This window comes from Rhinolophus ferrumequinum, chromosome 28 (genome assembly GCF_004115265.2).
Source record: "Rhinolophus ferrumequinum isolate MPI-CBG mRhiFer1 chromosome 28, mRhiFer1_v1.p, whole genome shotgun sequence".
Taxonomy (NCBI): domain Eukaryota; kingdom Metazoa; phylum Chordata; class Mammalia; order Chiroptera; family Rhinolophidae; genus Rhinolophus; species Rhinolophus ferrumequinum.
This window is the reverse complement of record NC_046311.1, coordinates 620,570-643,997: the sequence shown is the minus strand read 5'-3', so window position 1 is coordinate 643,997 and position 23,428 is coordinate 620,570. Positions and strand designations below refer to the sequence as shown.

The window sequence follows — 23,428 nt, the reverse complement described above, 5'->3', positions numbered from 1 at the left end:
TCACTTTTTGGCCTCTGAGGGAAGGTCTTCTTTCTCTGCCCTTCCCCTGTGAAGTTCTCAGTCTTGCTTCTAAAAAAACCTGAATATATATATTTAAGAAATTTTTTTTTTTTAGTTTTTCAGTTACATGTGACATACAATATTAACTTCAGGTGTACAATAGTGATTAGATATTTATATACCTTACAAACTGATCATCCAGTTAAATCAAGGAATACGTAGTTTTTAAATGTTTAAAAGAGAACCAAATTGTTAGCCCTTTTTAATCTCGTACTGCCAGTTGTACAATCTTGAACAAATCACTTCATTCATTCATGCAACAAATGTTTATTTGGTACCTACTCTGTGCCAGGTACTGTTTTAGATACCGGGGACATAACAACACACGTATGGCACCTGCCCTCTTGGTGTTTATGGTCTAGTGACATGTGGCAGACATTGGAGGTTGCCAACCTTAGAAGAATTAACTCTTCCTTACTGGACCGAATTATTAATTTTGTCTGAAAAGCAATGTGTGACGGGGAGAAAGTAATGTATGCTACAGGCTGGGAGAAAATATTTGCAAAGCACGTATCTGACCAATTCCAGTGTCCAGCTTTGGAGATTTTGAATGTGAGGTGGCCGTGGGATGTGAAGGTGTCCGGTAGGTTTAACACCCCTGGGTTTAGGCGAAGGGTCTGGGTTACAGGTGGACTGGGAAGCATCAGCATATAACGGGAAACTGAAGCCAAAGCTGAGGGTGAGACAGGTCAGGGAAAATGGAGAGAGGCGCGGGGCCAGAGCTGGGGGGCATGTTCAATACCCAGAGCATTTAAGCTGGTCAGAGGAAGACGCCTGCAGAGGGGACTGAGTGGAGCGCCCTTAAGGGCAGGTAGGAGAAAACAAAGTAGTCTGAGGTCACACAAAACAATACTTAAGACAAATCACTGATGTAAGAGTACCTCTCAACGAGGGAAAAGCGCAAGGACTGAGAAGCGTGGCGTACGGCAGACCTTGAGCACTGGCATTTCTGGAAGGCGGACTGGACGGGATAAGGAGTGGGAGGGGAAGGGCGAGCACAGCCGCTCTGCAAAGCGGCTGCCCGCGGGAGATAAGGCGGTGGGGACGCGGGGGCGAGCACAGCGGAGTGATGGAGGCTGAAGCGTGATGACCCCCCAGTGGGAAGCTCCAGGAGCACAAGGACGCCGCATTCCGTCCACTGTGGCTGGAGCGCCCCCTGCGCGCCCCCCAGCCGGCCACCCTGCCCGAGCGCGCGCATGGGGGTCACGCAGCCCCGGGAACCGAGGAGCGCCCCCGCCCCACGCACAACTGGACACGGGAGGCCACCCTAAGTAACGGACCAGGGACGGTCACGACGCCGCCTCCCGGCGTAGCGACTGCGCGACGCGCGAGGACGCGCCCCCCCGCTAGCTCCGCCCTTGCTCTTTCTTTGTTTCACGTCCGGAGATTCGCGAGAGCTGTCGGCAAATATCGCGAGCACGGGCCCCCGGCGGCGGCTCTCGCGGTGTTTGCGTGAGACTGCGCTCTTCCTTCCTCCCCGGCCCCTCGGCCGCCTGCCTTCCATTCCCCTCCCGGCCTCCCCTCTTTCCCCGCGGTCCCCTCCTCGCGGGCTAATATGGTCTCCAGCGATGGACGCCCCAAGTGCAGGTCAGTTTGCGCCGGTCGCCTGGGGTCTGGAAGCTGCAGACGCGCGCTGTTCGGCGCCGTGTCCCTGCCTCTGTCGCCCGGAGTCGCTCGGCGGCGCCCGGGCCTCCGCGCCCGGGCCGCGAGAGCCCCGGGCCTGACCCTCGGGGCAGTCCGCCCACCTCCGCCTGGGGCTCCCGCCGGCTCCTTAGCGGCACTCGGGTCGCGGTGGCCCACCTCCCCGCCCTGCCCCGTTCGTAAGCGGTTAGGGCGGGGGCCAGGGTCTCCACAGCCTGTTGTTTGTTCCGCTGTCCAGCCTCGAGCCGCTCCCTCGCTTTGCTTCTCTGCAGGCGGGGTGGGAAGCGGTCAAGGCCGAACGCTGCGCCGACAGGTCCCGGACCGCGTATTGCAGCGCTGAGCCTCCTCCCCTGTCCACCGCTCTCTCTTCTCCACAAAGACGAGAGAAAACACTGTGGATTCGGGAAGTGGGCTGTGCTTTTCTCTTCTCTCGTCGGGCCTAAGGCCTGACAGTGTTGAGGGTCCCGCTCACCCACCGCAATGAGTCTGCACAAAAGATGCGAAGGTCTTTTCCCTCGGGGCTGCCTCCCCGCCGCTTCCCCGAGAACGGCAGGAGCCGGGGCACATTCATGTGAGACCCCTAGGTCTTGACTCTGTAGTTTAGCTTCGATTCGTGCAAAACCAGAGACATCTCTTTTAGGAAGAATCTGCTCATTTACCCAAACTATTAAGGTTTTTTTGGTTTGTTTATTTTGGGGAGGGTTGGTTTTGTCTATGTTGTTGAGTCCTCTGTCAGAATCTTGTCTTTTGATTCTTTTTGTTTTTTCTGTTTTAAATCCCTCCAACATAACTGGGTCATTCTCAAATTCTTTTGTTTGTCCTTATGAAGTATCCAGGACATATCTTCCCCAAACATGCCTATAAAGCATTTATCTCATTCTTATTGTTCTTTTCCAGGTGTTTATCACATCTCGGGAGTTAATTATGTTACCAGTTTTTACTTGATAAGAGTCATGGTTTAGAGCCGTACTGTCCAATTCAGGGGACACGTGATATATGACGACTTAAACTAAAATTATTTAAAATTAAATAAAATTAAAAATTCAGTCGCTGTAGCCACATTTCAAATGCTTGGTAGCCACATGTGGCTAATGGCTAACTTACTGGACAGTGTAAACAGACAATATTTTCACCATTGCAGGAAATTCTATTTGAGAAAGCTGATTTCCAGGTATTTTTACTTAGAATAAGATACTTTGTAACTTTTTAAATGAAAGTATTTTCTTTTTTCCCCAGGAGACACCTTTGAGTACCTTATTGAAACATTAAATGACAGTTCACATAAGAAGTTCTTCAATGTACCGAAACTTGGAGGCACCAAGTATGGTAATGTTGCTTAAATTTTCTTGTTTTTTTTTTTGTTTGTTTTGTTTTTTTTAAGTTTCTAACAGTAAAAATGCATTGGTGAAACTGAGCAGAAGAAATTTTAAATCTATTCCCACCATGTCGTAACACGTACACCTACAGGTATCTGTCACATTTTAAAAACTCCTCTTGGAACAACTTGTGTTTGAGAAAGATGTAAGCCCGTATCTTCTCATTTAAAAAACTTAATTAAGCAATGATTTTTTTCCCCCAAAAAAACTACTACTGCGATTTGGGGGGGGAAAAAAAAGCCTGATGATATTCTATGGCTATTAAATGTACTTTTTAATTTTTCAAGTGAACAGTGCCCACAGTTTTTTATCTGCCATCCTTTGAACAGGAATCACCAAGAGGGCCTGCTGATTTGATTTCTTCTCCAGCACTGGGCATGGCTGGCTCGGGCCTGTTCACCAACACTTTTGGCAGACTGGTGCAGGCACCTGATCAGTGTCCAAACTTTCACTGACGTCTCAGAAGAGTGAACTTGGCTGAACCCCTGGGTATTGGGTGGAAGTTTCAGCTTTATTGACCAAGTTGAGTGACTTTGTCATGTAGGCCAATGAAGGGAAGAGTGATTTATTATTTTCAGACTTTTTAGTAAAAACTACTTCAAAAGATAAATGCCAAATATATTGGAGTCAGTTTTGGAGGGAGCTTTTCTTTATCTTGGGTTTTTTCCCCTTCTTGTATTATTTAGTTTAATTAAAATTGCTTTTGTGATTTTCCTGAAGATGTTGATGGATTTGAATATTCTGGACTGCCACTATCATGTTTCCCTGAAAATAAAATCTAGCCGGACCATCAGCTCTAATGCGTCTTTTGGAGCAAAAATTAATAAAAGATCCGATCTTATTTTACTATAAGATGCTTATATAATATCATGTAATACTGGATCTTTATAGTATAACATAATATGATTTAATGTGATATAATATAATACCGGGTCTTATATAAGACTGGGTCTTATATTCATTTTTGCTCCAAAAGACGCATTAGAGCTGATTGTCCAGCTAGGTCGCATTTTCGGGGAAGCAGGGTAGCAGTATTTTCTCATACATGGTGAGAAGAGTTAGGTATTTTGGAGTATCTCAGACGACCCCCATCTTAGAATTATGTTGCCATTTAAAAACAAACAGCTCCCCAAATGAGAGTAGTTTCCTTTACCTGCCTGTGTAACTGCAGTGGTTTGTATTAGTGCTGATGTCCTCGGTCACGTTTATTTTATCCCTTCACTGATGATCAATTTGTATGAACTTTAAAAGGCGAAAAGCTGAACTGATTTTACACAAGAAAGGTTTTTTATTTCCCCTTGCTTCTCCCAAATATCTAGTGACTCTGACCTGGAACTTTCTTGACCCACATTCCATAGCTTAATAAAGTAAAAGAGCATATATAAGGTTGATTTTTAAACTGAGTATGAAAGTTCTTTCTGTGGGTAATTTGTGGAAATGTGCCTACTTGAAGATGGTTTCCCAAGTACAGGAAATCAGTCGGAAACTATCAAAACAACTGAGAAGTGCATTGAAAGAGGATGATAAATAACGTAAAAGCTAAATTATCTCTGGCAAATAACCTGTCATGGGCATCTGAACATGACTGGCTTCCAGGATGGACACCAGGTTTTTATCACCGTGATGTATACAGTAAAGAACACCTGTGAATATCCGTGCCTACAGAACAGAAATTTGGTTTTTATTTCTGTGGGGTTAAAAGCCTGCTTGTTACCACCTTCTCTCTATTTGTAAATAAAGCTGCTGCGTGTATGTAATATTTACCGTTAGACGCAGGCTTATCAGTACATAGAATTGTTGGATTGAAAGTGTGCCCTCCACCCTTTATAGACGCTTTTCTTTTTGTACTTTCCTTGTATACTCTCTGTTCCAGTCTTTACTCTTTAAGTCAGGGGTGTCCAAACTGCGGCCCGCGGGCCAACTGCGGCCCGCAATCCATTGTTAATTGGCCCGCAGCAAATTCCAAAAATATATTTAGTTTACTTACATAAACCAGGCGAGGCAATACGTACTTCACCTCGAGTGAGTGGCCCGGCTGTTGGTGTATTTTACCGCATATGGCCCTTGGTGAAAAACGTTGAAAAAAGTTTGGACACCCCAGCTTTAAGTATAAGAAACAAAGACTCACGTAACTCAGCACTCAAGTAGAGAAGATGTTCCAGTTTCCAGACATCCAAAGACAAAGGAAAACAGCACAATCAAGCCTCGTGGGAACCAGAATTTCTGAGCCAAAGGCTGTTCTGTTGTCACTTGAAGGCTGCCTGGTCTCTCTATCCCTGTTACTTTTTGAATACCCTCCAGTCTTCTGTCTCCAGCCCACTTTACTTCTTTTGGGTAATGCCCAACGTAGCCACTGCTGGCCATTTTTTGTGTGTTACAATTAGCTCGCCAGCCAGTTCACGCTGTACCTCTAGATGACTTTTTACCTGCTAGATGAATCTATTTGGTTGGGCTTATCAGGCGTCTCTTGCTGATCCAGTTATCTTGCTGGAACATGGACACGAGTCCCAGTTTTCTAATCTTATTTCTTCCTTGGACTCTGGAAAGGGCTGTGAGCGGGGCAAGGGATGAAGCAGTATGCTCGTAATGTTTGCACACAGTACGTCACTTTGTAAGGATTACCTTTCTGTGACGCTATTCCCTGTGCTCCATGTGCTCACCACCCTCCACATTTGGTCCAAGGGTCTGTTGGTTTTAACTCTGCTTCTGTTGACAAACCCTGTTCTAGATTAGGGCCTTTGGGTAGCAAAGAATAGACACCCACTAGCTCAAGTGAAGAAAGATTTGTTGTTTGACACACAGCTCCCAGACCAATGAAATGTGGCTGTATCTTAAGAAATGGGGCAGTGGACCCAAATAGAGGAAGCTCTTTATTTTCTGTCTCTGGGCTTCAGATTTCTGCCCCCCTTCTCTATTCTTCTCCCTCTACTTCATTGCAGACCAGCCTCCTCTGCCTGCTCACGTTATACGTGACCCCTGATGGCAGCCTCAGCCCCTGGCTTAGCCTGAACACCTTTCTGCTTCGGGCTGTGTCCTGACTGCAGATTCCTAAGTGATGAAGCTAATTGTCCCAGGGTATTTTTTCTCACCAGACTGTTGCTCATTGACCTGCCAGGGGACTGAGTGGCTCTTGCTTCAGGGGTGTGGCCAGGGGGGTAACGGGACACCGAGGATTGCACAGGCCATGGCAGCAAACAGCCGGTCCCAGGCTCACCAGGACTGAACGAGAAAAGGGTTTCTGCACCTTCATCCACGACAGATACGCTTCTGCTTATTTGCTTTGTTTGTCAGTGAGTGGAAAAACATCTTAGCAGGAATCTGTTTTCTCTTCTGCCTTCTTTGACTCTCTCTGTGGCATTTTCAAAAGCAAAGGTCAGAGCTCCTAGCTGGAGAAGAGTCCGTCCATCCTGATGCGGGGTGGAGACAGAAGCAGTCGGGTCCGGTGGGTGACAGGGCTTTTAGGACAGACAGTATCTTGTCTTTTCTCCAGGCTCCTGGCCGTGAGCAGCGTCCTTGGGTTTACAGGGTAGCTGCTGCAGCCGGGGCCGGCCCCGTCCTCCAGTCCCGCCTGTTTCTGAGTCTGGAATGGGAAGGTGCCCTGGGCTTTAGGCCGGTCTGCAGCTCCGAGTGTCCCCTCCTCAGTCTGGTGTGTTTCTGTCCGACTTAGTTCGTCTAAAGCAGGGGTGTCAAAACTGCGGCCTGCGGGCCAACTGCGGTCGCAATCCATTGTTAATTGGCCCGCAGCAAATTCCAAAAATATATTTAGTTTACTTACATAAACCAGGTGAGGCAATACGTACTTCACCTGAGTGAGTGGCCCGGCTCTTTGTGTATTTTACCGCATATGGCCCTTGGTAAAAAATGCTGGAAAAAGTTTGGACACCCTTGGTCTAAAGCCAGTTGTTAATGCCGAGTTCGCCTGTGGGCCATTTCTTCATTGACTCTTTAAACCTGGAATTTCCACTTTTTATCAATGACAGAACCCTTGTACATTGTCCGTTTGTCTTCACTGCATTGCTTTGTGATAGGCAGGGAGGTAGTCTTACCCGCACTTTATAGAGATGAGGAAAATGAGTGTAAGAATCTAAGTAATTTGCCAAAAGTCCCATATCTTCTAAGTGAGGAATTTGGACTTAGACGCGTATCGTCTGATTTCAGACCGATACTTTTGCCCCCTTAATGCCATTCTGTTTCCCAGCTTAATAATGGCAGTAATAAAACACTAGTGTTTATTGAGTACCTACTATATCCATTTTGTGAGATAAGTTCTGTTATTGTCCACCTGGCCAAGGTCCCACTACCAAGTACCATGGCCTGCTGAGTGGTGGAGGAGAAACGTGCACAGAAATCTGTGATTGTGAAGCCTCTGCTTGTGAATCCTGCCATACAGGGGGGCGGTAAGCTCATGTGTACAAGCTCCCTATGGGCAGCACAGACCTGGGAAGTGGCCCTGGTGGGAATTGTGGGAAACACAGAGGGGTACGTGGTGCTCAGTCCAGCAGAAATGGGAGATGGGAGCTCGGTCCTCTAAAATTCTCTGATGTTTATCTTAAGCCAAACATTTGGATTTTCATGTGATAATTTCCTGGTTTTTTGATGTTGGCAATTAAATCTTAAAATGTTAAAACTCTCTGCAGAACACACACAACGCATCAGCTGGCCAACAGTTCGTGACCTGTGCACCGAGAGGTGCCATGATGCGCAGTCTCGGGGGCAGCCTCAGGGCCTGTGGCCGGGGCTCGGCCTGCCTCGCACCGGTGCCCCTGTGTGAACTTCAGTGTCTTTCCAGAGCCCGAACCACGTGTTGGATCTTCCACCGAGTGGTTGACCAAGAGGTTATTATCAGCTTATTTCAGAAGTGTGATAACACAAGTGGTCGTACTTTCCAGGTTTAGGTTACCAGCTTGTCCGGGTTCCCACGTGTCCTTTTGATTACCTGTCCTTAGAAGAGTAGCTTTCCAGATTCATAGAACCCTAGAAATTCCTGGTTAGAAGAGCGGAATGAACCCGGCCCAGAGTCCTACTTGGTGCATATGAATCTCTCAGCAATACTCATTCGTTCGTTCATTCATTCAGTTAACATCTATTGAGTACTCACGTGTTTCTGGCAAATGAAAGACAGCTAAGATAGCATCTTGGTGCTAAAGAAAGCATCTTGTTGGGGGGGGGGGGGGGTTAGCTCAGTTGATTGGAGCGCAATGCTCACTAGGGTCGCCGGTTCGATCCCCACATGGGCCACCGTGAGCTGCACCCTCCACAACTAGATCAAAATTACTTGACTTGGAGCTGACGGGTCTTAGAAAAACACACTTAAAAATAAATACAATTTTTAAAAACAAAAAACAAACATTGTGTTTAATAACACGGACATAAACAGAATATGTAAGGACAGTGTTTTAGTATGTGTAGCAGTCTCAGTTCAGTCAGAAGGTAGAACAAGGGAAGTTTACTATAAGTAACTGTTGACTGATGCAAGTATAGCAGTGCCTCCTTATCCATGGTTTCTCTTTCACGGTTTCAATTTCAGTTACCTATGGTCAGTTGCAGCTCAAAAAAATTAAATGGAAAATTCCAGAAATAAGCAATTCATAAATTTTAAGTTGCAAGCCATTCTGAGTAGCGTGATGAAATTTTGTGCCCTCCCGCTCATTCCTTCCAGGACGGGAATCACCCTTTGTCCAGTGTCTCTTCACTGTAGCTGCTCCCTGCCCGTCGGTCACTTAGTAGCCATCTCGGTTATACCCTGAATTTTATAATGGTCTCAGAGCACGAGAGTAGTGATGCTGGCGATTCTGAGATGCCAAAGAGACGCTGTAAAGTGCTTCCTTTATGTGAAAAGGTGAAAGTTTTCAATTTAGTAAGGAAAGAAAAAAATTCATTTGCTGAGGTTGCTAAGATGCAGGATAAAAATGAATGGTCTATGCATGAAATTGCCTAATTTACAAATTCAGCTTTGTCATAGGGTGTGTCCGTGTGGGAGAAAACAGTATACATAAGGTTTGGTGCTGACTGCAGTTTCAGGCGTCCACAGGGGGCCCCGGCACGTCACTGCTATGGATAAGGGGTGTGTGACTAAGACGTAAGGGAACCACATGGCGCTGTCAGGCTGCAGGAGGCCCGAGATGCTCAGGCGGAAGGTCCAGACCTCCCTGGAGCAGCTGTGGCTCAGCCCGCCTGCTCACGAGATAGCAGACAAGTTTGCTGCTTTGACCAGACTGGAGGTGGTCTGGAGTGCAGGCCTGGGGCTGGGTGGCCAGCAGTTAGTGAGGAGGGAAGGCCCTGAGAGAACGTATTGGGGCCAGCTGGGGGCCCAGGTGGGCACTCGCAGCAGGAGCCCTGGGTAATGACTGCAGGTGGTGGTGAAGGGGAGAAGAGAACTGTCTCGGTTTTCTATCGCTGCATAACAGATGAAACCAAAGGCTGTGGCTTGCATCCGTAGTACCCCCCTGTTACCGCTCCCAGCTCGGGCTCAGGAACTCGAGAAGGGCTGAGTTGAGAAGCTGTGGTGCAGGGTCTCCCAAGATCATGGCTGGGTGTTGGGCTGCAGTCATCTGAAGGCCTGACCAGGGTGGAGGGCCCGCCTCCATGGCTGCATGGCTGGCGGGGCTTGCTCTCCGCACAAAGGCCTTTGTGACAATAGGCTGCTGGCCTCCCAGAGAGAGGCGTCCAGGGAGGAGGGTGCTGCGAAATGCTTTCATGTCCCGGCCTTGGCAGCCGCACACACCCCAGTGGCCACAGACAGCTGATCTTCAGGGTAGGAAGTCACGTGAGAGCCGGGATGTGAGGGGCACTGCCATCAGCCTGGAGGCTGGCTCCCACAGACAGACAGAGGTCCGCTGTTTCGGGGGAGAGGGTATTTGCCTCTTTCTTTGCAGTAGGCCTCTAGTAGTTACCAACTGAGACAGATTTGTAAGTTAGTGCTTCTTAAGGACAAAAGGTTCAGTTAACACTTTTTTCTTACAGCACTCTCATGTGATAATTGCTTTTTAATTTAACAACGTGCACACGACAGCGTTAAAAGCCTGTAAGACCACCAAGATTACACCAGTGACAGAAGCCCCCTGCCCCGACTTCTCTGCAGAGAACGCTGTTCTCAGTTCTCTGGGACATTTCTTTCATTTCCTCCATACAGTTAATAGGCTTGCTTATACAGCTCTTGCTTGATTTTTCTATTTTAGACTTGACTTTCTTCTCTGGAAAATGAGAATTTGGTGCTTTTCTTCTCTCCTGCATACATCCCATGTACTTCTTCCTAGTATAGTTAACGTAGTTTTTGGTTAAGTCAGAATTCAGTGTTTACGTTGTTATGACTGTAAAAGCTCTCAGACAATCTGTGCAGTAGATGGTTGCATCTCATTTCTTTTACAACTTCATATTGTTTCCTGAAATAAATAATTATCTTTTTTGTTGACTTAGTTTTCTATGCCCTTACCGGTAATTCATCTCCAAACTCTCCAAAAGAACGGAGCTCCTCCTGGTATAAGCAGGTAGTCAGTCCATTCCTCCCCCTCTTGGCAGCGCGCCCTGCACTTGGCCTGCTGCCACCTGACTGCTCGCGCTGGCGTTGGCGCAGCCCTTGTCCTGCGAGGGCCTCTGCCTCTCCCGGCTGAGGCTTGGGCCAGGTTTCCTCATTTTCTACTCCATTTACCTTCTTGTTTTATAGAACATATCCTCCGGTAGCTTCCTCAGAAAGGGTGCCTGGAAAGTGATTTTTGGGGCCTTGCCTGGTGAATTGATTGCCAGTGTGCCTGTGTCTGGTTTCTAGGTCGGCAGTTATTCTCCCTGGAACTCGGCAGGCACTGTTCTCTTGCTGTCTCACTCCTCACCCCTCTACGACATCCCAGGCACCCCGATGCCTAGTCTTTGTCTCAGATGGCCTTGCTCTGTGTAGATGCCTAGTTCCACTTTCTCTATTCTGCTCAGTCCGTTATTAATTCTCCGTGCACTGTCTTCCAGAATTTTGTTAGTTTTGCTTCTCGCCGTCTGTTCCTGTGGGTTTATAACTTAATTTTATTTCTTTGCTATTATCTTAGTGGTTTCAGGAGGAAGTGGAGATAGTTGCTGATGTTTATGTTATCCTGTTTTTCTGGAAATCTGATGAAATGCTTTTTATGAAGATACTCTTAACAAAAATTAATCCTCAGATGGTTTTTCCAGAATAATTAAAATAAAAAGTTAATCTTGTATATTTGCTTCTGTGATATTTTCCTTCTCATTATTTCCAAATGTTCCATTTAAAAATGTCCCCCTGTAATTCCTCTTTGATTGGGGGACTTCATTATGTTTCTGATTGAGGTAAGAGTGGAAACTAACATTCCTTAATACCTCCTATTTGTCATAATGACTGAGGGTTTTACATAGACAGGTGATGAGGTAAGGTGTTCTTCACACCCCTCCCATAAAACCCAGTCCATATTCAGTTTTCTCTGGTTGTCTCAAAAATACATTACTACAGTTGGTTTGTTCAAATAGGATCACATGTAGCATTTGGTTGGTATGTCTCTGAAGTCTCTTATGAAAATCGGTAATACCCTCCTCTCTCCTTTTTCCATGTCATTCATGTCGAAGAAACCGGCTTTTTTATTCTGGTTTGGCTGATTGCTTCTTCGTGATTTCACTTGGCTGTCCCCTGTATTTCCTGTTAACGGGAAGTTAGGCTAGGTGTTTGATTAGATTCAGCTTTACTTACGGGTGTATGTATTTTTGCAAGAACACCTCGTGGTTGGTGCTTATATATCTGGTGCCATCGTGAGGCAAATAATGTCTACAACGTCCACTGTCGGTGACGCTCCGTGCGTGTAGTTGTTCTCAGCTTGGTCCCTCAGTCAGAAGTTCCCCTTTCCCACATCACCTAATGATTTCCGTGTTCACTTACGATCATTGTCTACATGCATCATTTCATTACATGTTGGTGATTTTTAAATTCTGTTGTTTTTCTCTATATTTATTAGCTGTAATTCTTTTACAACGAGGAAGTTTCTCTTAACTATTTCCTTACTTGAAATCAGGAATGACAGGATTAATGATTGACTTCTCTCTTCTTTGTCAGTTTTCAGGGTAATGAGTTGCTGTAGCAACTTCCATTGGTGATCGATGAAGGTTTTTTTTTTAAGAGTCATTATGAACTGAGGGCTATTTATATCCTCGATATATTTCAGTGAATTACAGTCATTATTCATTTTGATGCTCGGGTTGATCCATTAGTGTCCCCATTAGTCTTTGATAACTTCTTCGGTTTCTGACACAAGGTGGTCCAGGTTTTTCTGTACTTACCCTTTCCTAAGCATGGAGCCAGCCATTGCTCCAAGGAGCAGGGTTTCTAAAAATGGGGAATAGCATTTAGCGACAGCACGCTGAGTTGTTAGGGTTATTACTGTTGGGTTGCCATTGTCTTGGGCATTTTCACTGAACACAGCAGGAAATATTTTTAAGAAAGAGAAAAGTAAATCGTTGGTATGTGTGATTGTAACTGAAATATGAGTGTTTTTTTGTAACTTCGCTACTCTGATGTTGTACTCGTACATTGTTCCTGGTGGAAATCTTGGTCCCAGCCCCAGTAACAGAAGTACTTTTTGCTTTTTTCTCATTATATATATGACAGTTTCAAAATTAGAAAATCAGTATTAATGCCTGACTCTTTTGGTCCTTAGTAAACATCCTGCCAGGGAGGTGCAGCCAAAACACTGTCTGGGGTATAGACTACGATTTTCAGTTTATCCTTTCATTGTTCTTTCTGTGGGGAAAAGTGTGTATCGTTCATATATTTGATATTTGAAATATGTGTTAATACATTTTTTACTCCCTTTCTCGCTGGATGGGTTGCACTGTAAGCGCTTTGCACTGCCCTTGCTCTCAGGCCTTCTGGAGGTCTTCATCCCCGGAGACAGCTGCATGTGAGCCAGTGTGTGGGTTCCCATGGTTTGCCCAACCTTCCCTTTAAGTCCCAAGGAAGCACTTTTATGTGGCAATATCTGCCGTGAGAATTTAATATGATGGAAAAATTTAAAATACTCAAATCTGTTTCTCTATGGCATTCTAAAAACTAGTCCTCTAGAGTGAATGACAGTATTCATGAAATGAGTTTTACTCACCTAAGCACCCTGATTTACTTTTAAACTTGAACCATTTTTGATGGAAATTTTTAAAGTCTATTACAAGCTTTTACATAGTTTAACCATTTTTTGCCATAATAGGGATGTCTTCGTTACTGTATTTAATTCTGACTTAAGGTGCTTTTCAATTTTTCTGTCTCCCTGAATGTTAATTTGTATTTGTCAGTGTCACGTGCCCAGGTCAGCGCAGCTCTTGTGTGAAGGTTTTATCTGCTTTTCCAGGCCTGGCTTCCATGCAGGCACGCCGGATTTGTGGAAGTCCAGTGTCGGCAGGAATGTTTTACTCCATGTTTCCTAAATGAAAATGTTCTTAAATGGAGAGAACAGTGCATCTCTGTCTTCATCTAACTTTCTGCTATTGTAATCTTTTACATTGTTGTGACTCTTCCTTATTAATAGTGATATTTTCTCTTGATTCAGATACTCTGCCTTACTCAATACGGGTCCTGTTGGAAGCTGCTGTGCGAAATTGTGATGGCTTTTTCATGAAAAAGGAAGATGTCATGAACATTTTAGACTGGAAAACCAAACAAAGCAATGTTGAAGTGCCCTTTTTCCCTGCCCGTGTTCTTCTTCAAGATTTTACGTGAGTGACAGGTTTCTTTTTCATGAATGAATTTCAGGGTATTCCCTTCTTAAAATTCAGACTCGCAGATGGTTGGCTCCATTGTCTTTTAAGTTTGAAGATTAGCTTACGAATTTTTTTAAATTGCCCTTTCTAACTGAAGCAATTCTTTAAAACTGAGGCGCTTGTTTCTCGTGCCATTTATTCAAAAACGACTTTTGCCTGACCGCCTCCTGTGGTCTCCACCTAGCTGACAGGCTTTTCGGACCTCAGAGACCCAAACCTCGATTGCCCGGTTTACCTCACCGTTCCTCCGCGTCTTTCCCGTCCTGGTCAGTGGCACGGTAGGCTCCTGTTGGTGCAGGACAACAGCTAGGATTTCCCCTGAGCCCTCCCTCCTGCATACAGACGCCAGTGTCTCAGCAGGTACTTTATCACCTGCATCACTGTCGCACTAGTTCAGCCCGTTCTCTGACCTGGACCGCAGCTGTAATCGTGCCCTGACTGACGTCCCTGCTTCCGCACTGGCAACCTATAGTCTTTTCTCAGTAGGTGAAAATGGTAATCAGGGTTACACCACTCCCTCAGGCCAGGTGGCTTCCATCATATTTAGCATAAAACCCACAGTGTCTACCACCTGAAAGGCTCTGCCGACCCAGGTGTCCAGGGAGAGGTCACCCAAAAAGTTAACCTGTAGCTGAGTTTTGAAGGAGGCGGAGGAGTTAGCTAGATAAGCAGGAGGGTCCCCTTCAGCCCCATGCTGTCTGGTTTGTGTGCCACTGCTCCGTGGGCCCTGTGTGTACTGCTGCGGTCGTATTTGCAGTGTCACCCTAATTACTGCTTTGTCCCCTACAAATCCCTGGAGAGCAGGCACTCTCTTATTTGGCCTGTGCCCTTAGTGCTTAGCACACTGAAGGCATGTGGGAAATGCCTACCGCATGCTTGGCTGGAGACAAATACATACCTACCGTGTTTCCCCGAAAATCAGACCTCGCCTGGACCAGCAGCTCTAATGCGTCTTTGGGAGTGAAAATGAATATAAGCCCCGGTCTTATTTTACTATAATGTAAGACTGGGTCTTATATAACATAATATAACCCTGGTCTTATTTAATATAAGACCTGGTATAATATAATATAATACTGGGTCTTATATTAATTTTTGCTCCAAAAGACACATTAGAACTGATGGTCCAGCTAAGTCTGATATTCAGGGAAACACGGTAGACTTTAACAGATAACTTTGGAGTAACAGGAAGGCACTGGGATGGAAGGGGCTGGAGGTAGGGAAAAGGGAGAGGGGATATCATAAAATTGAAAGCAGGAGAAAGAATTCCATAGGCAGTTCCTCTGAAGTTCTCTTACGCCTCTGAAAATTGTCCTGGGTGACTTTTGGCACATCTACCCCTGAGCACTCACGTTCTCATAATGTTTAATTCTCATACCAAGATACATCAAACAGTGGATAACAAGTACATTATCAAGCACTAGTGCAGACTCAAAAGGGGTACTTTTAAAATACAAAAATGAAAAAATGCACATTAATCATTTGAGCATATGTAAAAGAACAATTAGAACTATAATTTGATCATGTTCTATTTTTCAGTGGAATACCGGCAATGGTGGATTTTGCTGCTATGAGGGAGGCAGTGAAAACTCTTGGAGGCGATCCTAAGAAAGTCCATCCTGCCTGTCCAACTGATCTCACGGTTGACCATTCTTTACAGATTGACTTCAATAAATGGTACTTTAATACAGATATTAGTAAAGACAGTCACGCAAGCTGACAACCAACCCACTGGGAGTAGATGGTAGAGAAAAGGAAGTAGAGCTAATTTATGCCACAGCAAAGTATTCTTCCTTTAGTATTAACTAATATGGAAAAAGAAAAACTGGTGGAAAGTTTATGTATTGCAAACTTTTTTTTTTTAATACTTAGTCTGAATTTCATTTCATGTTTGTATATTTCTGCTGGCATTTTCCATAGAAATGTATGAGCCTAGAACCTGCTTTGTGGAGTGACTATCTGAAATCAGTCTTCATTTCCTTTTTATTTATTAACCTCCTTCCCTTCCAGAGAGACTCTAAACATATGAGCCATGAACGTCTTTAATTAATCGGTGATTGAAAACACTGAGCTCAAAATAAATAAGACAACAGATAACAACAAAAAGAAAACACTGAGCTTGCTAAAGCTGTTTTCTTCCCACTGAAGTAAATTTCTTAGATTTAGAAGATACCTTTGACCAAGATCAAACCAGAGAAGACATGATTCTGTTGTCATGCTCCCACTTTTTTTTATGTTCCCTGGAGTGTTGGGATTAGGCTACGATTCATCACAACCTTTGAGAGTGTTTACCCTCCAGATTAAAACTATGGCTCTGAGATTCTTTTAAGTTGTTACATGAAAAAAAAATCTGTATCAGTACTTGCAGCTTCAGTTATTGAAGCTTTTATAGAAGCATATGATTTCATTAGGCACTTAGAATCATGTTTTCATCTCCATCCATTTAAATTACCTGTTTGTTTTTTGTAATCTGTGATTTGCTTTTGAAATCTGAGTTAAATGATATAGTAACATTGAACAGCATTCAGTCACTTCCAGATAGCATTGCTAGTGTGTGTTTTTGGAAGAGCTAAGTCTCTGTCACTTTTAACTGGTCTTGTGTCGTGTTTTGGCATGATAGTGCAATACAGAATGCTCCAAACCCTGGAGGCGGTGACTCGCAGAGAGCAGGAAAGCTCTCTCCACTTAAAGTGCAGCCCAGGAAGCCCCCCTGCAGAGGCCAGACTGCCTGCCGCGGATCCTGTGACTCCGGAGAACTAGGCCGCAGCTCAGGAAGATCGTCCTCACAGATTGAGAACACACCCATTCTGTGTCCTTTTCATCTGCAGCCAGTGCCTGAGTATGAGACTGCTTTTTCTAGTACTAGCCAGGTGGTTTTTCAGTTAGGGAAATCACACTGTTACCCCGCCTCCTGACTCCTGCTGACCCACACTTCCTGTGCTGGATCACATCAGGCATGTATTGCCTGCTGTCCTGACAGAAGCAGTTAATTACAGTGGTGGTCTAAAATACCCACATCAATTTCTGTTCCTTAGCGAGAAAACTTCGATTTTTCTGTCAATATATTTAATTTTCATGACTGATGTAGGAAGAAAAATGGTATCACATCTTAAACTGAATTTCTTTAGTGAATTTGTACCGTTCACGTACTTATTACTCATTCATATTTCTTTTGTGGATTCCCTAGTTATATTTCTAGATTTTCTTTTCCCTACTAGGTGATTTCTTATATTTTTCTTTAAAAAAACTGCATTAAGAATCATATATTAAGAATATTATCATTATTGTGTGTTATAACCTTAAAGACCCTTGTTAAATAAGTGATTGTCTATGTGGTACCATGGGAAAAATGTAAGCTGCCTAGAAAGAACCCTATTCTTAGGAGTTGATTAAATTTCCGAATAGGTAATTTTTCAAAATAAGAAAAAGAGTTCTATGACTTCAATTTTTATATATTATAAAGTTTCCAAAGTTTTTTTCTTCAGTTATGTTGTTTATCCCATTGTTAATAGACTGCCAAAATTTTTTTTTAATTGAATAAAACATGATTTAAACTTTTTAAAGTTAGAATTTAACACATTTAAGATTTAGAATAGCTAAGAATAATATTCACACATATTTCATCCTGTGTACCACATAATACATTATTTCGTTTGTTCCTAAAGTAGATCTTTCAAGTTCTGTCTAGTTCTACAGTTTCTGGCTCAATATTTCTATAAAGCCTCAGGTTATAGTGACCTGAGTTCTTCCTTTCTAAGAATCCAATACAACATGTGGGTCTTTTGCCATCAAATAATGACAGTTTTATGTAATAACTCCTTATTCCTTATACTTAGTTGCCCTGGTTGTTAGGGGCATATTGACTTTGAGATTAACATCTCTTATACAGAAAGTCATTTCCTGAAAAGGAGGATTTATTGATTAAAAAAAATCATTGATTTTCTTGGTTGTCTTTTTATAACTGCCAGAGTAGGAAGTGCTAAGATGATACGATTTTATTTTGAAAAATTCAGTTTGGTGTAACATTTCCCCTCCATTTTGACTCTAAATTATAAAGTAGTAAAATGGGTTATATTGTAGTTCCTGGCTGTATAAAAATAATAACTCTCGTGTGTGCTGTTAATGCATCAATGAAGTATCAGTTATAGACGCCAACAAGAAATAGAGGGGTAGAAAGTTGAGAGCGTGCATTTGGCAGGTGAAATCACAGCCCAGTTGGCAGTCAGGTCGTGTGCTCAGATGTGTGGCTGGCGCTTTACAGCCATACGTGCTGTGTGGGAGGTGAGGTAACTGGTGGCTCGAGAAAGCCATGCTCCCCCAGGCCCTGAGAAAAGTCGCACTAAGAGGTGATGCGGCTTCACATGGTCACTCAGCAATGAATTATTCAAGTAGCCTTTGTTTAAAAAAAAGTTGACAGTTAAGCAACTGTAATTACGTGGACCCCAGAGGATATGTATAATTTAAGTTGTATTGATATTCTAGTCAACACTTAATCAATCAGCAGCTGGCAGGCAAAATAAACAACTTAAAACTGTTAGTAATCATTTTTAAACTATCCATTAGATAAAAACAGCTTCCTAAAAGTGGATCTGTGTTTACTATTTGGAGATGAATTGTTTTTATCTCTTAGTTTAATTCATGAATATACTTATAATCCATATAAAGTAAATTGCTACTTAATAGATAAAATAGACCCTTCCATTTTGGGTGAGGTGAACACAAGATTTTGGCCAAAAGCTTTTTTTAAACTATAAAATGATGTTGCTGTGCAGTGATAACCAGTGTCCTTCTCCCAGTTTAGCTGGCACAAGGGCCAAGTGGGTGGAAGGGTACGTGCTTATTTTTGAGTAAGTTACTACCCTCCTTTTTTCTTGACGTGGGGACTCCAACAAAACTTACCATATTATTTTTGATATGCTTTTAGCCAAATCTCAGAGTGAGGCATGTTAAGTACAGTTTGGGACCCTGGTGTGGACGGGGTTGTAATATATCCAGTAAAATAGTTAAGTCCTTGTAATAGCTTTCTAGTGTGTTATTCAAAGCAGAACTTCCTTGTTGAAAGAAAATAACAGATTCTGAGAAGCCTGGTAAATTGCTGTTCCAAGAATTTAAAAAATGTGTGTGTGTGTGTGTGTGTGTGTGTATGAGAATGAAGACTTGGAAACAAGGCAGGTCTTTTCTGTAATATGTACGTTTAATGCCAGCTCTTCTTCCTTTTAGACCTGAAACAGTGTTAAAAAATCAAGAAGTAGAATTTGGCAGAAATCGAGAGAGGCTTCAATTTTTCAAGGTAGAAATGATTTGGGGGAAATTTTTATATTGAAATTTATAAAATACTGATAGGTACGTTTTTTAATATCTTTAGATCAGTAGTTTTTAAACACTTCATAGCAGTAGAGTCCTTTGTTCCTTCACATAAAATGTTACTGGAAAGGCCAGTGTATAAGGAAAGGTAAAAACAGGCTGTAGTTCAGGTGAGCTGGGGGGGCCGGGGGGGCTTCCCTTCTTCCCATCCCTGTGACTCCTGGGGACATAGTTGGAAATTATCGTTTCTCTGGACTGTTGGAATATTTTTCTTTGACTTAATTCTGATATAATAATCTACAAAATAAATGTGTTTAGGTTTAATGTCTGCAAATTTGTTTTTAAGCATGTACTATAAACTTTGACCATACTGAACATGGGTAAAATATTGTTAGTGTCAATATTTATATCCTGATAGCACAAATTCATGTAATGTACTAACACTTGGATTTCTTAAATTTACACAAAACATAGTGGAGTTCGAGAATGTTTAAGAATGTGGCCGTGATCCCGCCCGGAACTGGAATGGCTCATCAGGTCAACTTGGAGCATTTGTCCAGGGTGGTTTCTGAAGGCAAGGACCTCCTCTTCCCAGACAGTGTCGTGGGCACGGATTCTCACATCACCATGGTGAACGGCCTGGGGATCCTGGGCTGGGGTGAGTAAAGGCAGGAATGCAGGGGAAGGCGGGACATCAGAAAGGAATACCTACAGCGTCTGAGGCTCTTTCATCTCCAACAGCAGTAACAAGTGTTTGCGGACAGTGTGGTGTAAGAGAATTTACGGCGTTTGCACAGTTGCCAGCACAGCACCGCCGTGGGCAGTGGTTAGAGTGAGGCTGATGACATCTGTGAAGGTGACGCGGTTACTCTCCTTTTATAGTGGCTTCTCCTGGCCTCTGATATGAACCCAAGTTCATTTGCATTTTAGTGTATAAAGCCCCTCACAGCTGGTGCCTCTTTGGCCTTTGGTCACAGCGTCTTAAAGACTGGTCATTTATGCTGAGTGGGCTGTGCTCTCACGTGTGGGGCTCTGCCCCGGCTGTTCCACTGGCAGAGTCATGCTGTCACGCGGTGGTTGTCATGACCGTTTTCTTTGCCCTTGGACCAAGCTGCGTTCTGTTCATACTGTATCTGGGACGTAGTCCAGTACTTAGCATAATAAATACTACGTGTTTACTGAATTTAATGCAGAGGTCAGAATCCAGTTTCTTAACCATGTGAGTGAAGTCGTTCTCGTGAGAAGACTCGGGTGCCGTGTCCACAGTGTGCGAAACTGTAAAACGAGCTCACGAAACACCCGACCTACCAGGGTGCCATCACGTTTACATGTGCTGTGCTGATGTGCCCATTTTTTCCTTCTAGGGGTTGGAGGCATTGAGACAGAAGCAGTTATGCTTGGGCTGCCCGTTTCTCTGACTTTACCGGAGGTCGTTGGATGTGAGTTAACTGGCTCATCAAACGCTTTTGTTACATCCATAGATGTTGTTCTTGGCATTACAAAGGTACGTTGGAGCTGCGCGGCTGCGTGACACGGGGGGGCAGGGCTCCGCAAGCCTCCTAGCAGTCCTCGTTCCCATCCTAGTAGTGATAGCAAACACGTAACACCTACTTGGTGCTGGTAAGTACAAGACAGTGGTCGTCATTATCCACTGGACATGTTATCCCATCGATCCTTCATTACCAGCTGTTGTTATCGTCTTACTTCAGTTCTGAGGAAACAGATGTACCCAAGGTAACAGGGCTAAACAGTAAGTGGTAAGACAAGCATTCAAACCCAGGCAGTCAGCTCTAGGAAAAGTGTAATCTTTAATACTTAATTGAATCACTTGCCCTTTAGAAACTATTATCCTACTAGCTAATACTTTAAAAAATATGGACTGTAGAAAGATAGTGTCAGATTTTTCTGTTGGCTGTTCTGACGTTTCTTTGTCATAAAGTATTTTTCTCTGAGTTTTTAAAATACTGGCTGCATGAGTTCAGTACAAGGAGTGTAGGTTTCCTAGCGAACACCATTTGTAACACACCATCCTAAAGTTCTGGTGTCCCTAGCTTCGTTTTACTGATGAAGTCTCATGTTCCATGTGTAATCCCAGTTGGATCCCAGGGTCTCAGCATTTTCCGTTAGGTTGTAGTCCGAAGGCTTTCAGGCTACTCCGCAGGGAAAGAAAATGTAGTATTGATCCTTCTTCCTTGATTAGAAAAACATTTGACATCTTACAGAAATAATTGATTCATTGTACGGGTCTAAAAGATCAAGAAGTTAAATTGAGAATTACAGCATTATTCCTAAAGGAAAAGAAACATCCCATTATGTTTTTAGAGAAATCAATTCTTCAGACATCTGGAAAATGAATGCTGCTTTTTAGACTCTTCTGGTTATATTTTTTAAAAAGCGTTACATGTCAATTTTTTGACATTTTGATTTATTGATACAAAAATTCAATATATGAATGCGTACCTTTATTGAATGTTACATTTGAGGTCCTGTCATATTAGTGATCTTTGTAGGATTAATAATGTATTGTTTTTCAAAATGGATGTTGTGATCCCTCGTTACTTTGGTGAAAGCAGAGTTTGGTCTATCTAATCTGTATTCCTCATCCTCAAAAACATACCTGTGAATATAAGGAGACGTCTTTCTCAGGCTTGAGTTTCTACATCTATAAAAAAGAGTTTGGATTAAGTATTGCCGCGCACTCTGTGTACGGGACTTAACATTCACAGTTTGAAGGTCGTTTCATTCTTAGTCACCTCCCTAGGTTCGCTCTCTACACTAATCTGAGACCATTTTACAATTTAGAATAGGTGAGCAACTGTTTAGTTACTTGGTAATAAGTAAGAAAAATGATTTTAGAAGGAATTAAGTTTGCAGCCACATGTTGAATCCTATCAAATGGAATTTACCTGTAATTAATGTTGTTATAAATATTTGGACCATTAGTTGGAATTTGAAGAATTTTATAGCCAGTGTATAATTTTCTATTTAAATGCACAGTTTGATCAGTGTACTAGTATTTCATTAAGTCTACGATGCCATCAGTGGTTAGAAGCACCATTATTTTATGTACTGCTAAGAAAGAAAGGGCTGCCAGCTAACAACACACCATCAAGTCTAAGCTATACCCCGATTTCAGAAACATTAAAATGGGAATCTCAGCCACTTTGAGCTTGAATCTGAAGCCCTTTTCTACCCTGCCTGTCAGTGACACTGAGCCTGTCTCCTGTTGACTGTTTATCTTAAATACCTGCGAAACTACAGTGCGGTGATGTTTCTTACCTTTACTTTCACCAGTGTTGGCTAAAACGTTAAGTTGTTTAGCTTTCAGAGAATCCATGTTAATATTCCTGCTAATTTTTGTGTGTATTTCTGTGTATCCCTTTCTGTAGCACCTCAGGCAAGTAGGAGTGGCTGGAAAGTTTGTGGAGTTTTTTGGAAGTGGAGTTTCACAGTTATCTGTAGTGGATCGAACTACAATAGCAAACATGTGTCCAGAATATGGTGCTATCCTCAGCTTTTTCCCTGTTGACAATGTGACATTAAAACATTTAGGACATACAGGTAAGAAGACAGAAGCTCATTATGACTTGTGTTATGTTTCCAACGTGTCTGAAGTACTTTATAATAAATCCCTGCCTTGTTTTTTAATCTTCATGAAATTATCTTCTTTTGAAACTGTGGCTTTCAAGTAAACTGCATCAGATGACCTTAAGAGTGTCCTGTCTGCAAACCCGAGTTCCTTGTGACCCACTGACAGCAGCTTAAAGGAATCGCTCAGACTGCTCACCTTTGCCTCACTCTCCCGGTGGTGATGGGGGCCTGGTCTGCGTAGGGGTCAGAGGTGGAGTCGGGCTGGAGCACGTCCTCCTCCAGTCGGAAGAGGCCGAGAACCGGTGCTCTAGCTAAAGAACAGGAAGCACATAATTCTGGGAAAAGCAGCGTAGGGTTACAGGTTCCAGATCTTTTTGTAGCCTGATTGACTGGAAACTTCGGCCACCCTTCTGTTGACTGACTATTCAATGTAAAACAGAAAGTACCTGCAAAACCAGAATGTGTGGATTTTTCATAAGGCCCCACTTAAAAAGCAGGAGCTCTTTTTGATTTGATACAATTCTGTTTTTTTAAGAGATCATTGCTGTAATCAAAGATGTATTTTGGGAACATATTCTAGTATTCTCCAGTTTGGGGCAGAGTGTTGTAATTTAATAAGCCAAATAGCAAAATGGATGACTGGTCATTTGGAGCCTTCAAGGGACAGTCCTCGCAGAACACAGCTTTCCCTAATCTGGGTATTTGGTTGTAGA

The 23,428-nt window shown here is 43.4% G+C and overlaps 1 protein-coding gene across 1 annotated transcript in view; it reads left to right on the top strand.

Moving 5' to 3' along the window:
- Positions 1-1,492: 1,492 nt before the first annotated feature.
- IREB2 (iron responsive element binding protein 2) overlaps positions 1,493-23,428 on the top strand; it is a 35,665-nt gene continuing 13,729 nt past the window's right edge. The window contains exons 1-9 of the mRNA XM_033100075.1: positions 1,493-1,647; positions 2,938-3,027; positions 13,610-13,775; positions 15,360-15,497; positions 16,441-16,659; positions 19,041-19,110; positions 19,599-19,782; positions 20,489-20,628; positions 22,514-22,685. Of these exons, the coding sequence (XP_032955966.1) occupies positions 1,629-1,647; positions 2,938-3,027; positions 13,610-13,775; positions 15,360-15,497; positions 16,441-16,659; positions 19,041-19,110; positions 19,599-19,782; positions 20,489-20,628; positions 22,514-22,685 (1,198 nt within the window). The 5' untranslated portion in view covers positions 1,493-1,628. The remainder of the gene's footprint in view (positions 1,648-2,937; positions 3,028-13,609; positions 13,776-15,359; positions 15,498-16,440; positions 16,660-19,040; positions 19,111-19,598; positions 19,783-20,488; positions 20,629-22,513; positions 22,686-23,428) is intronic.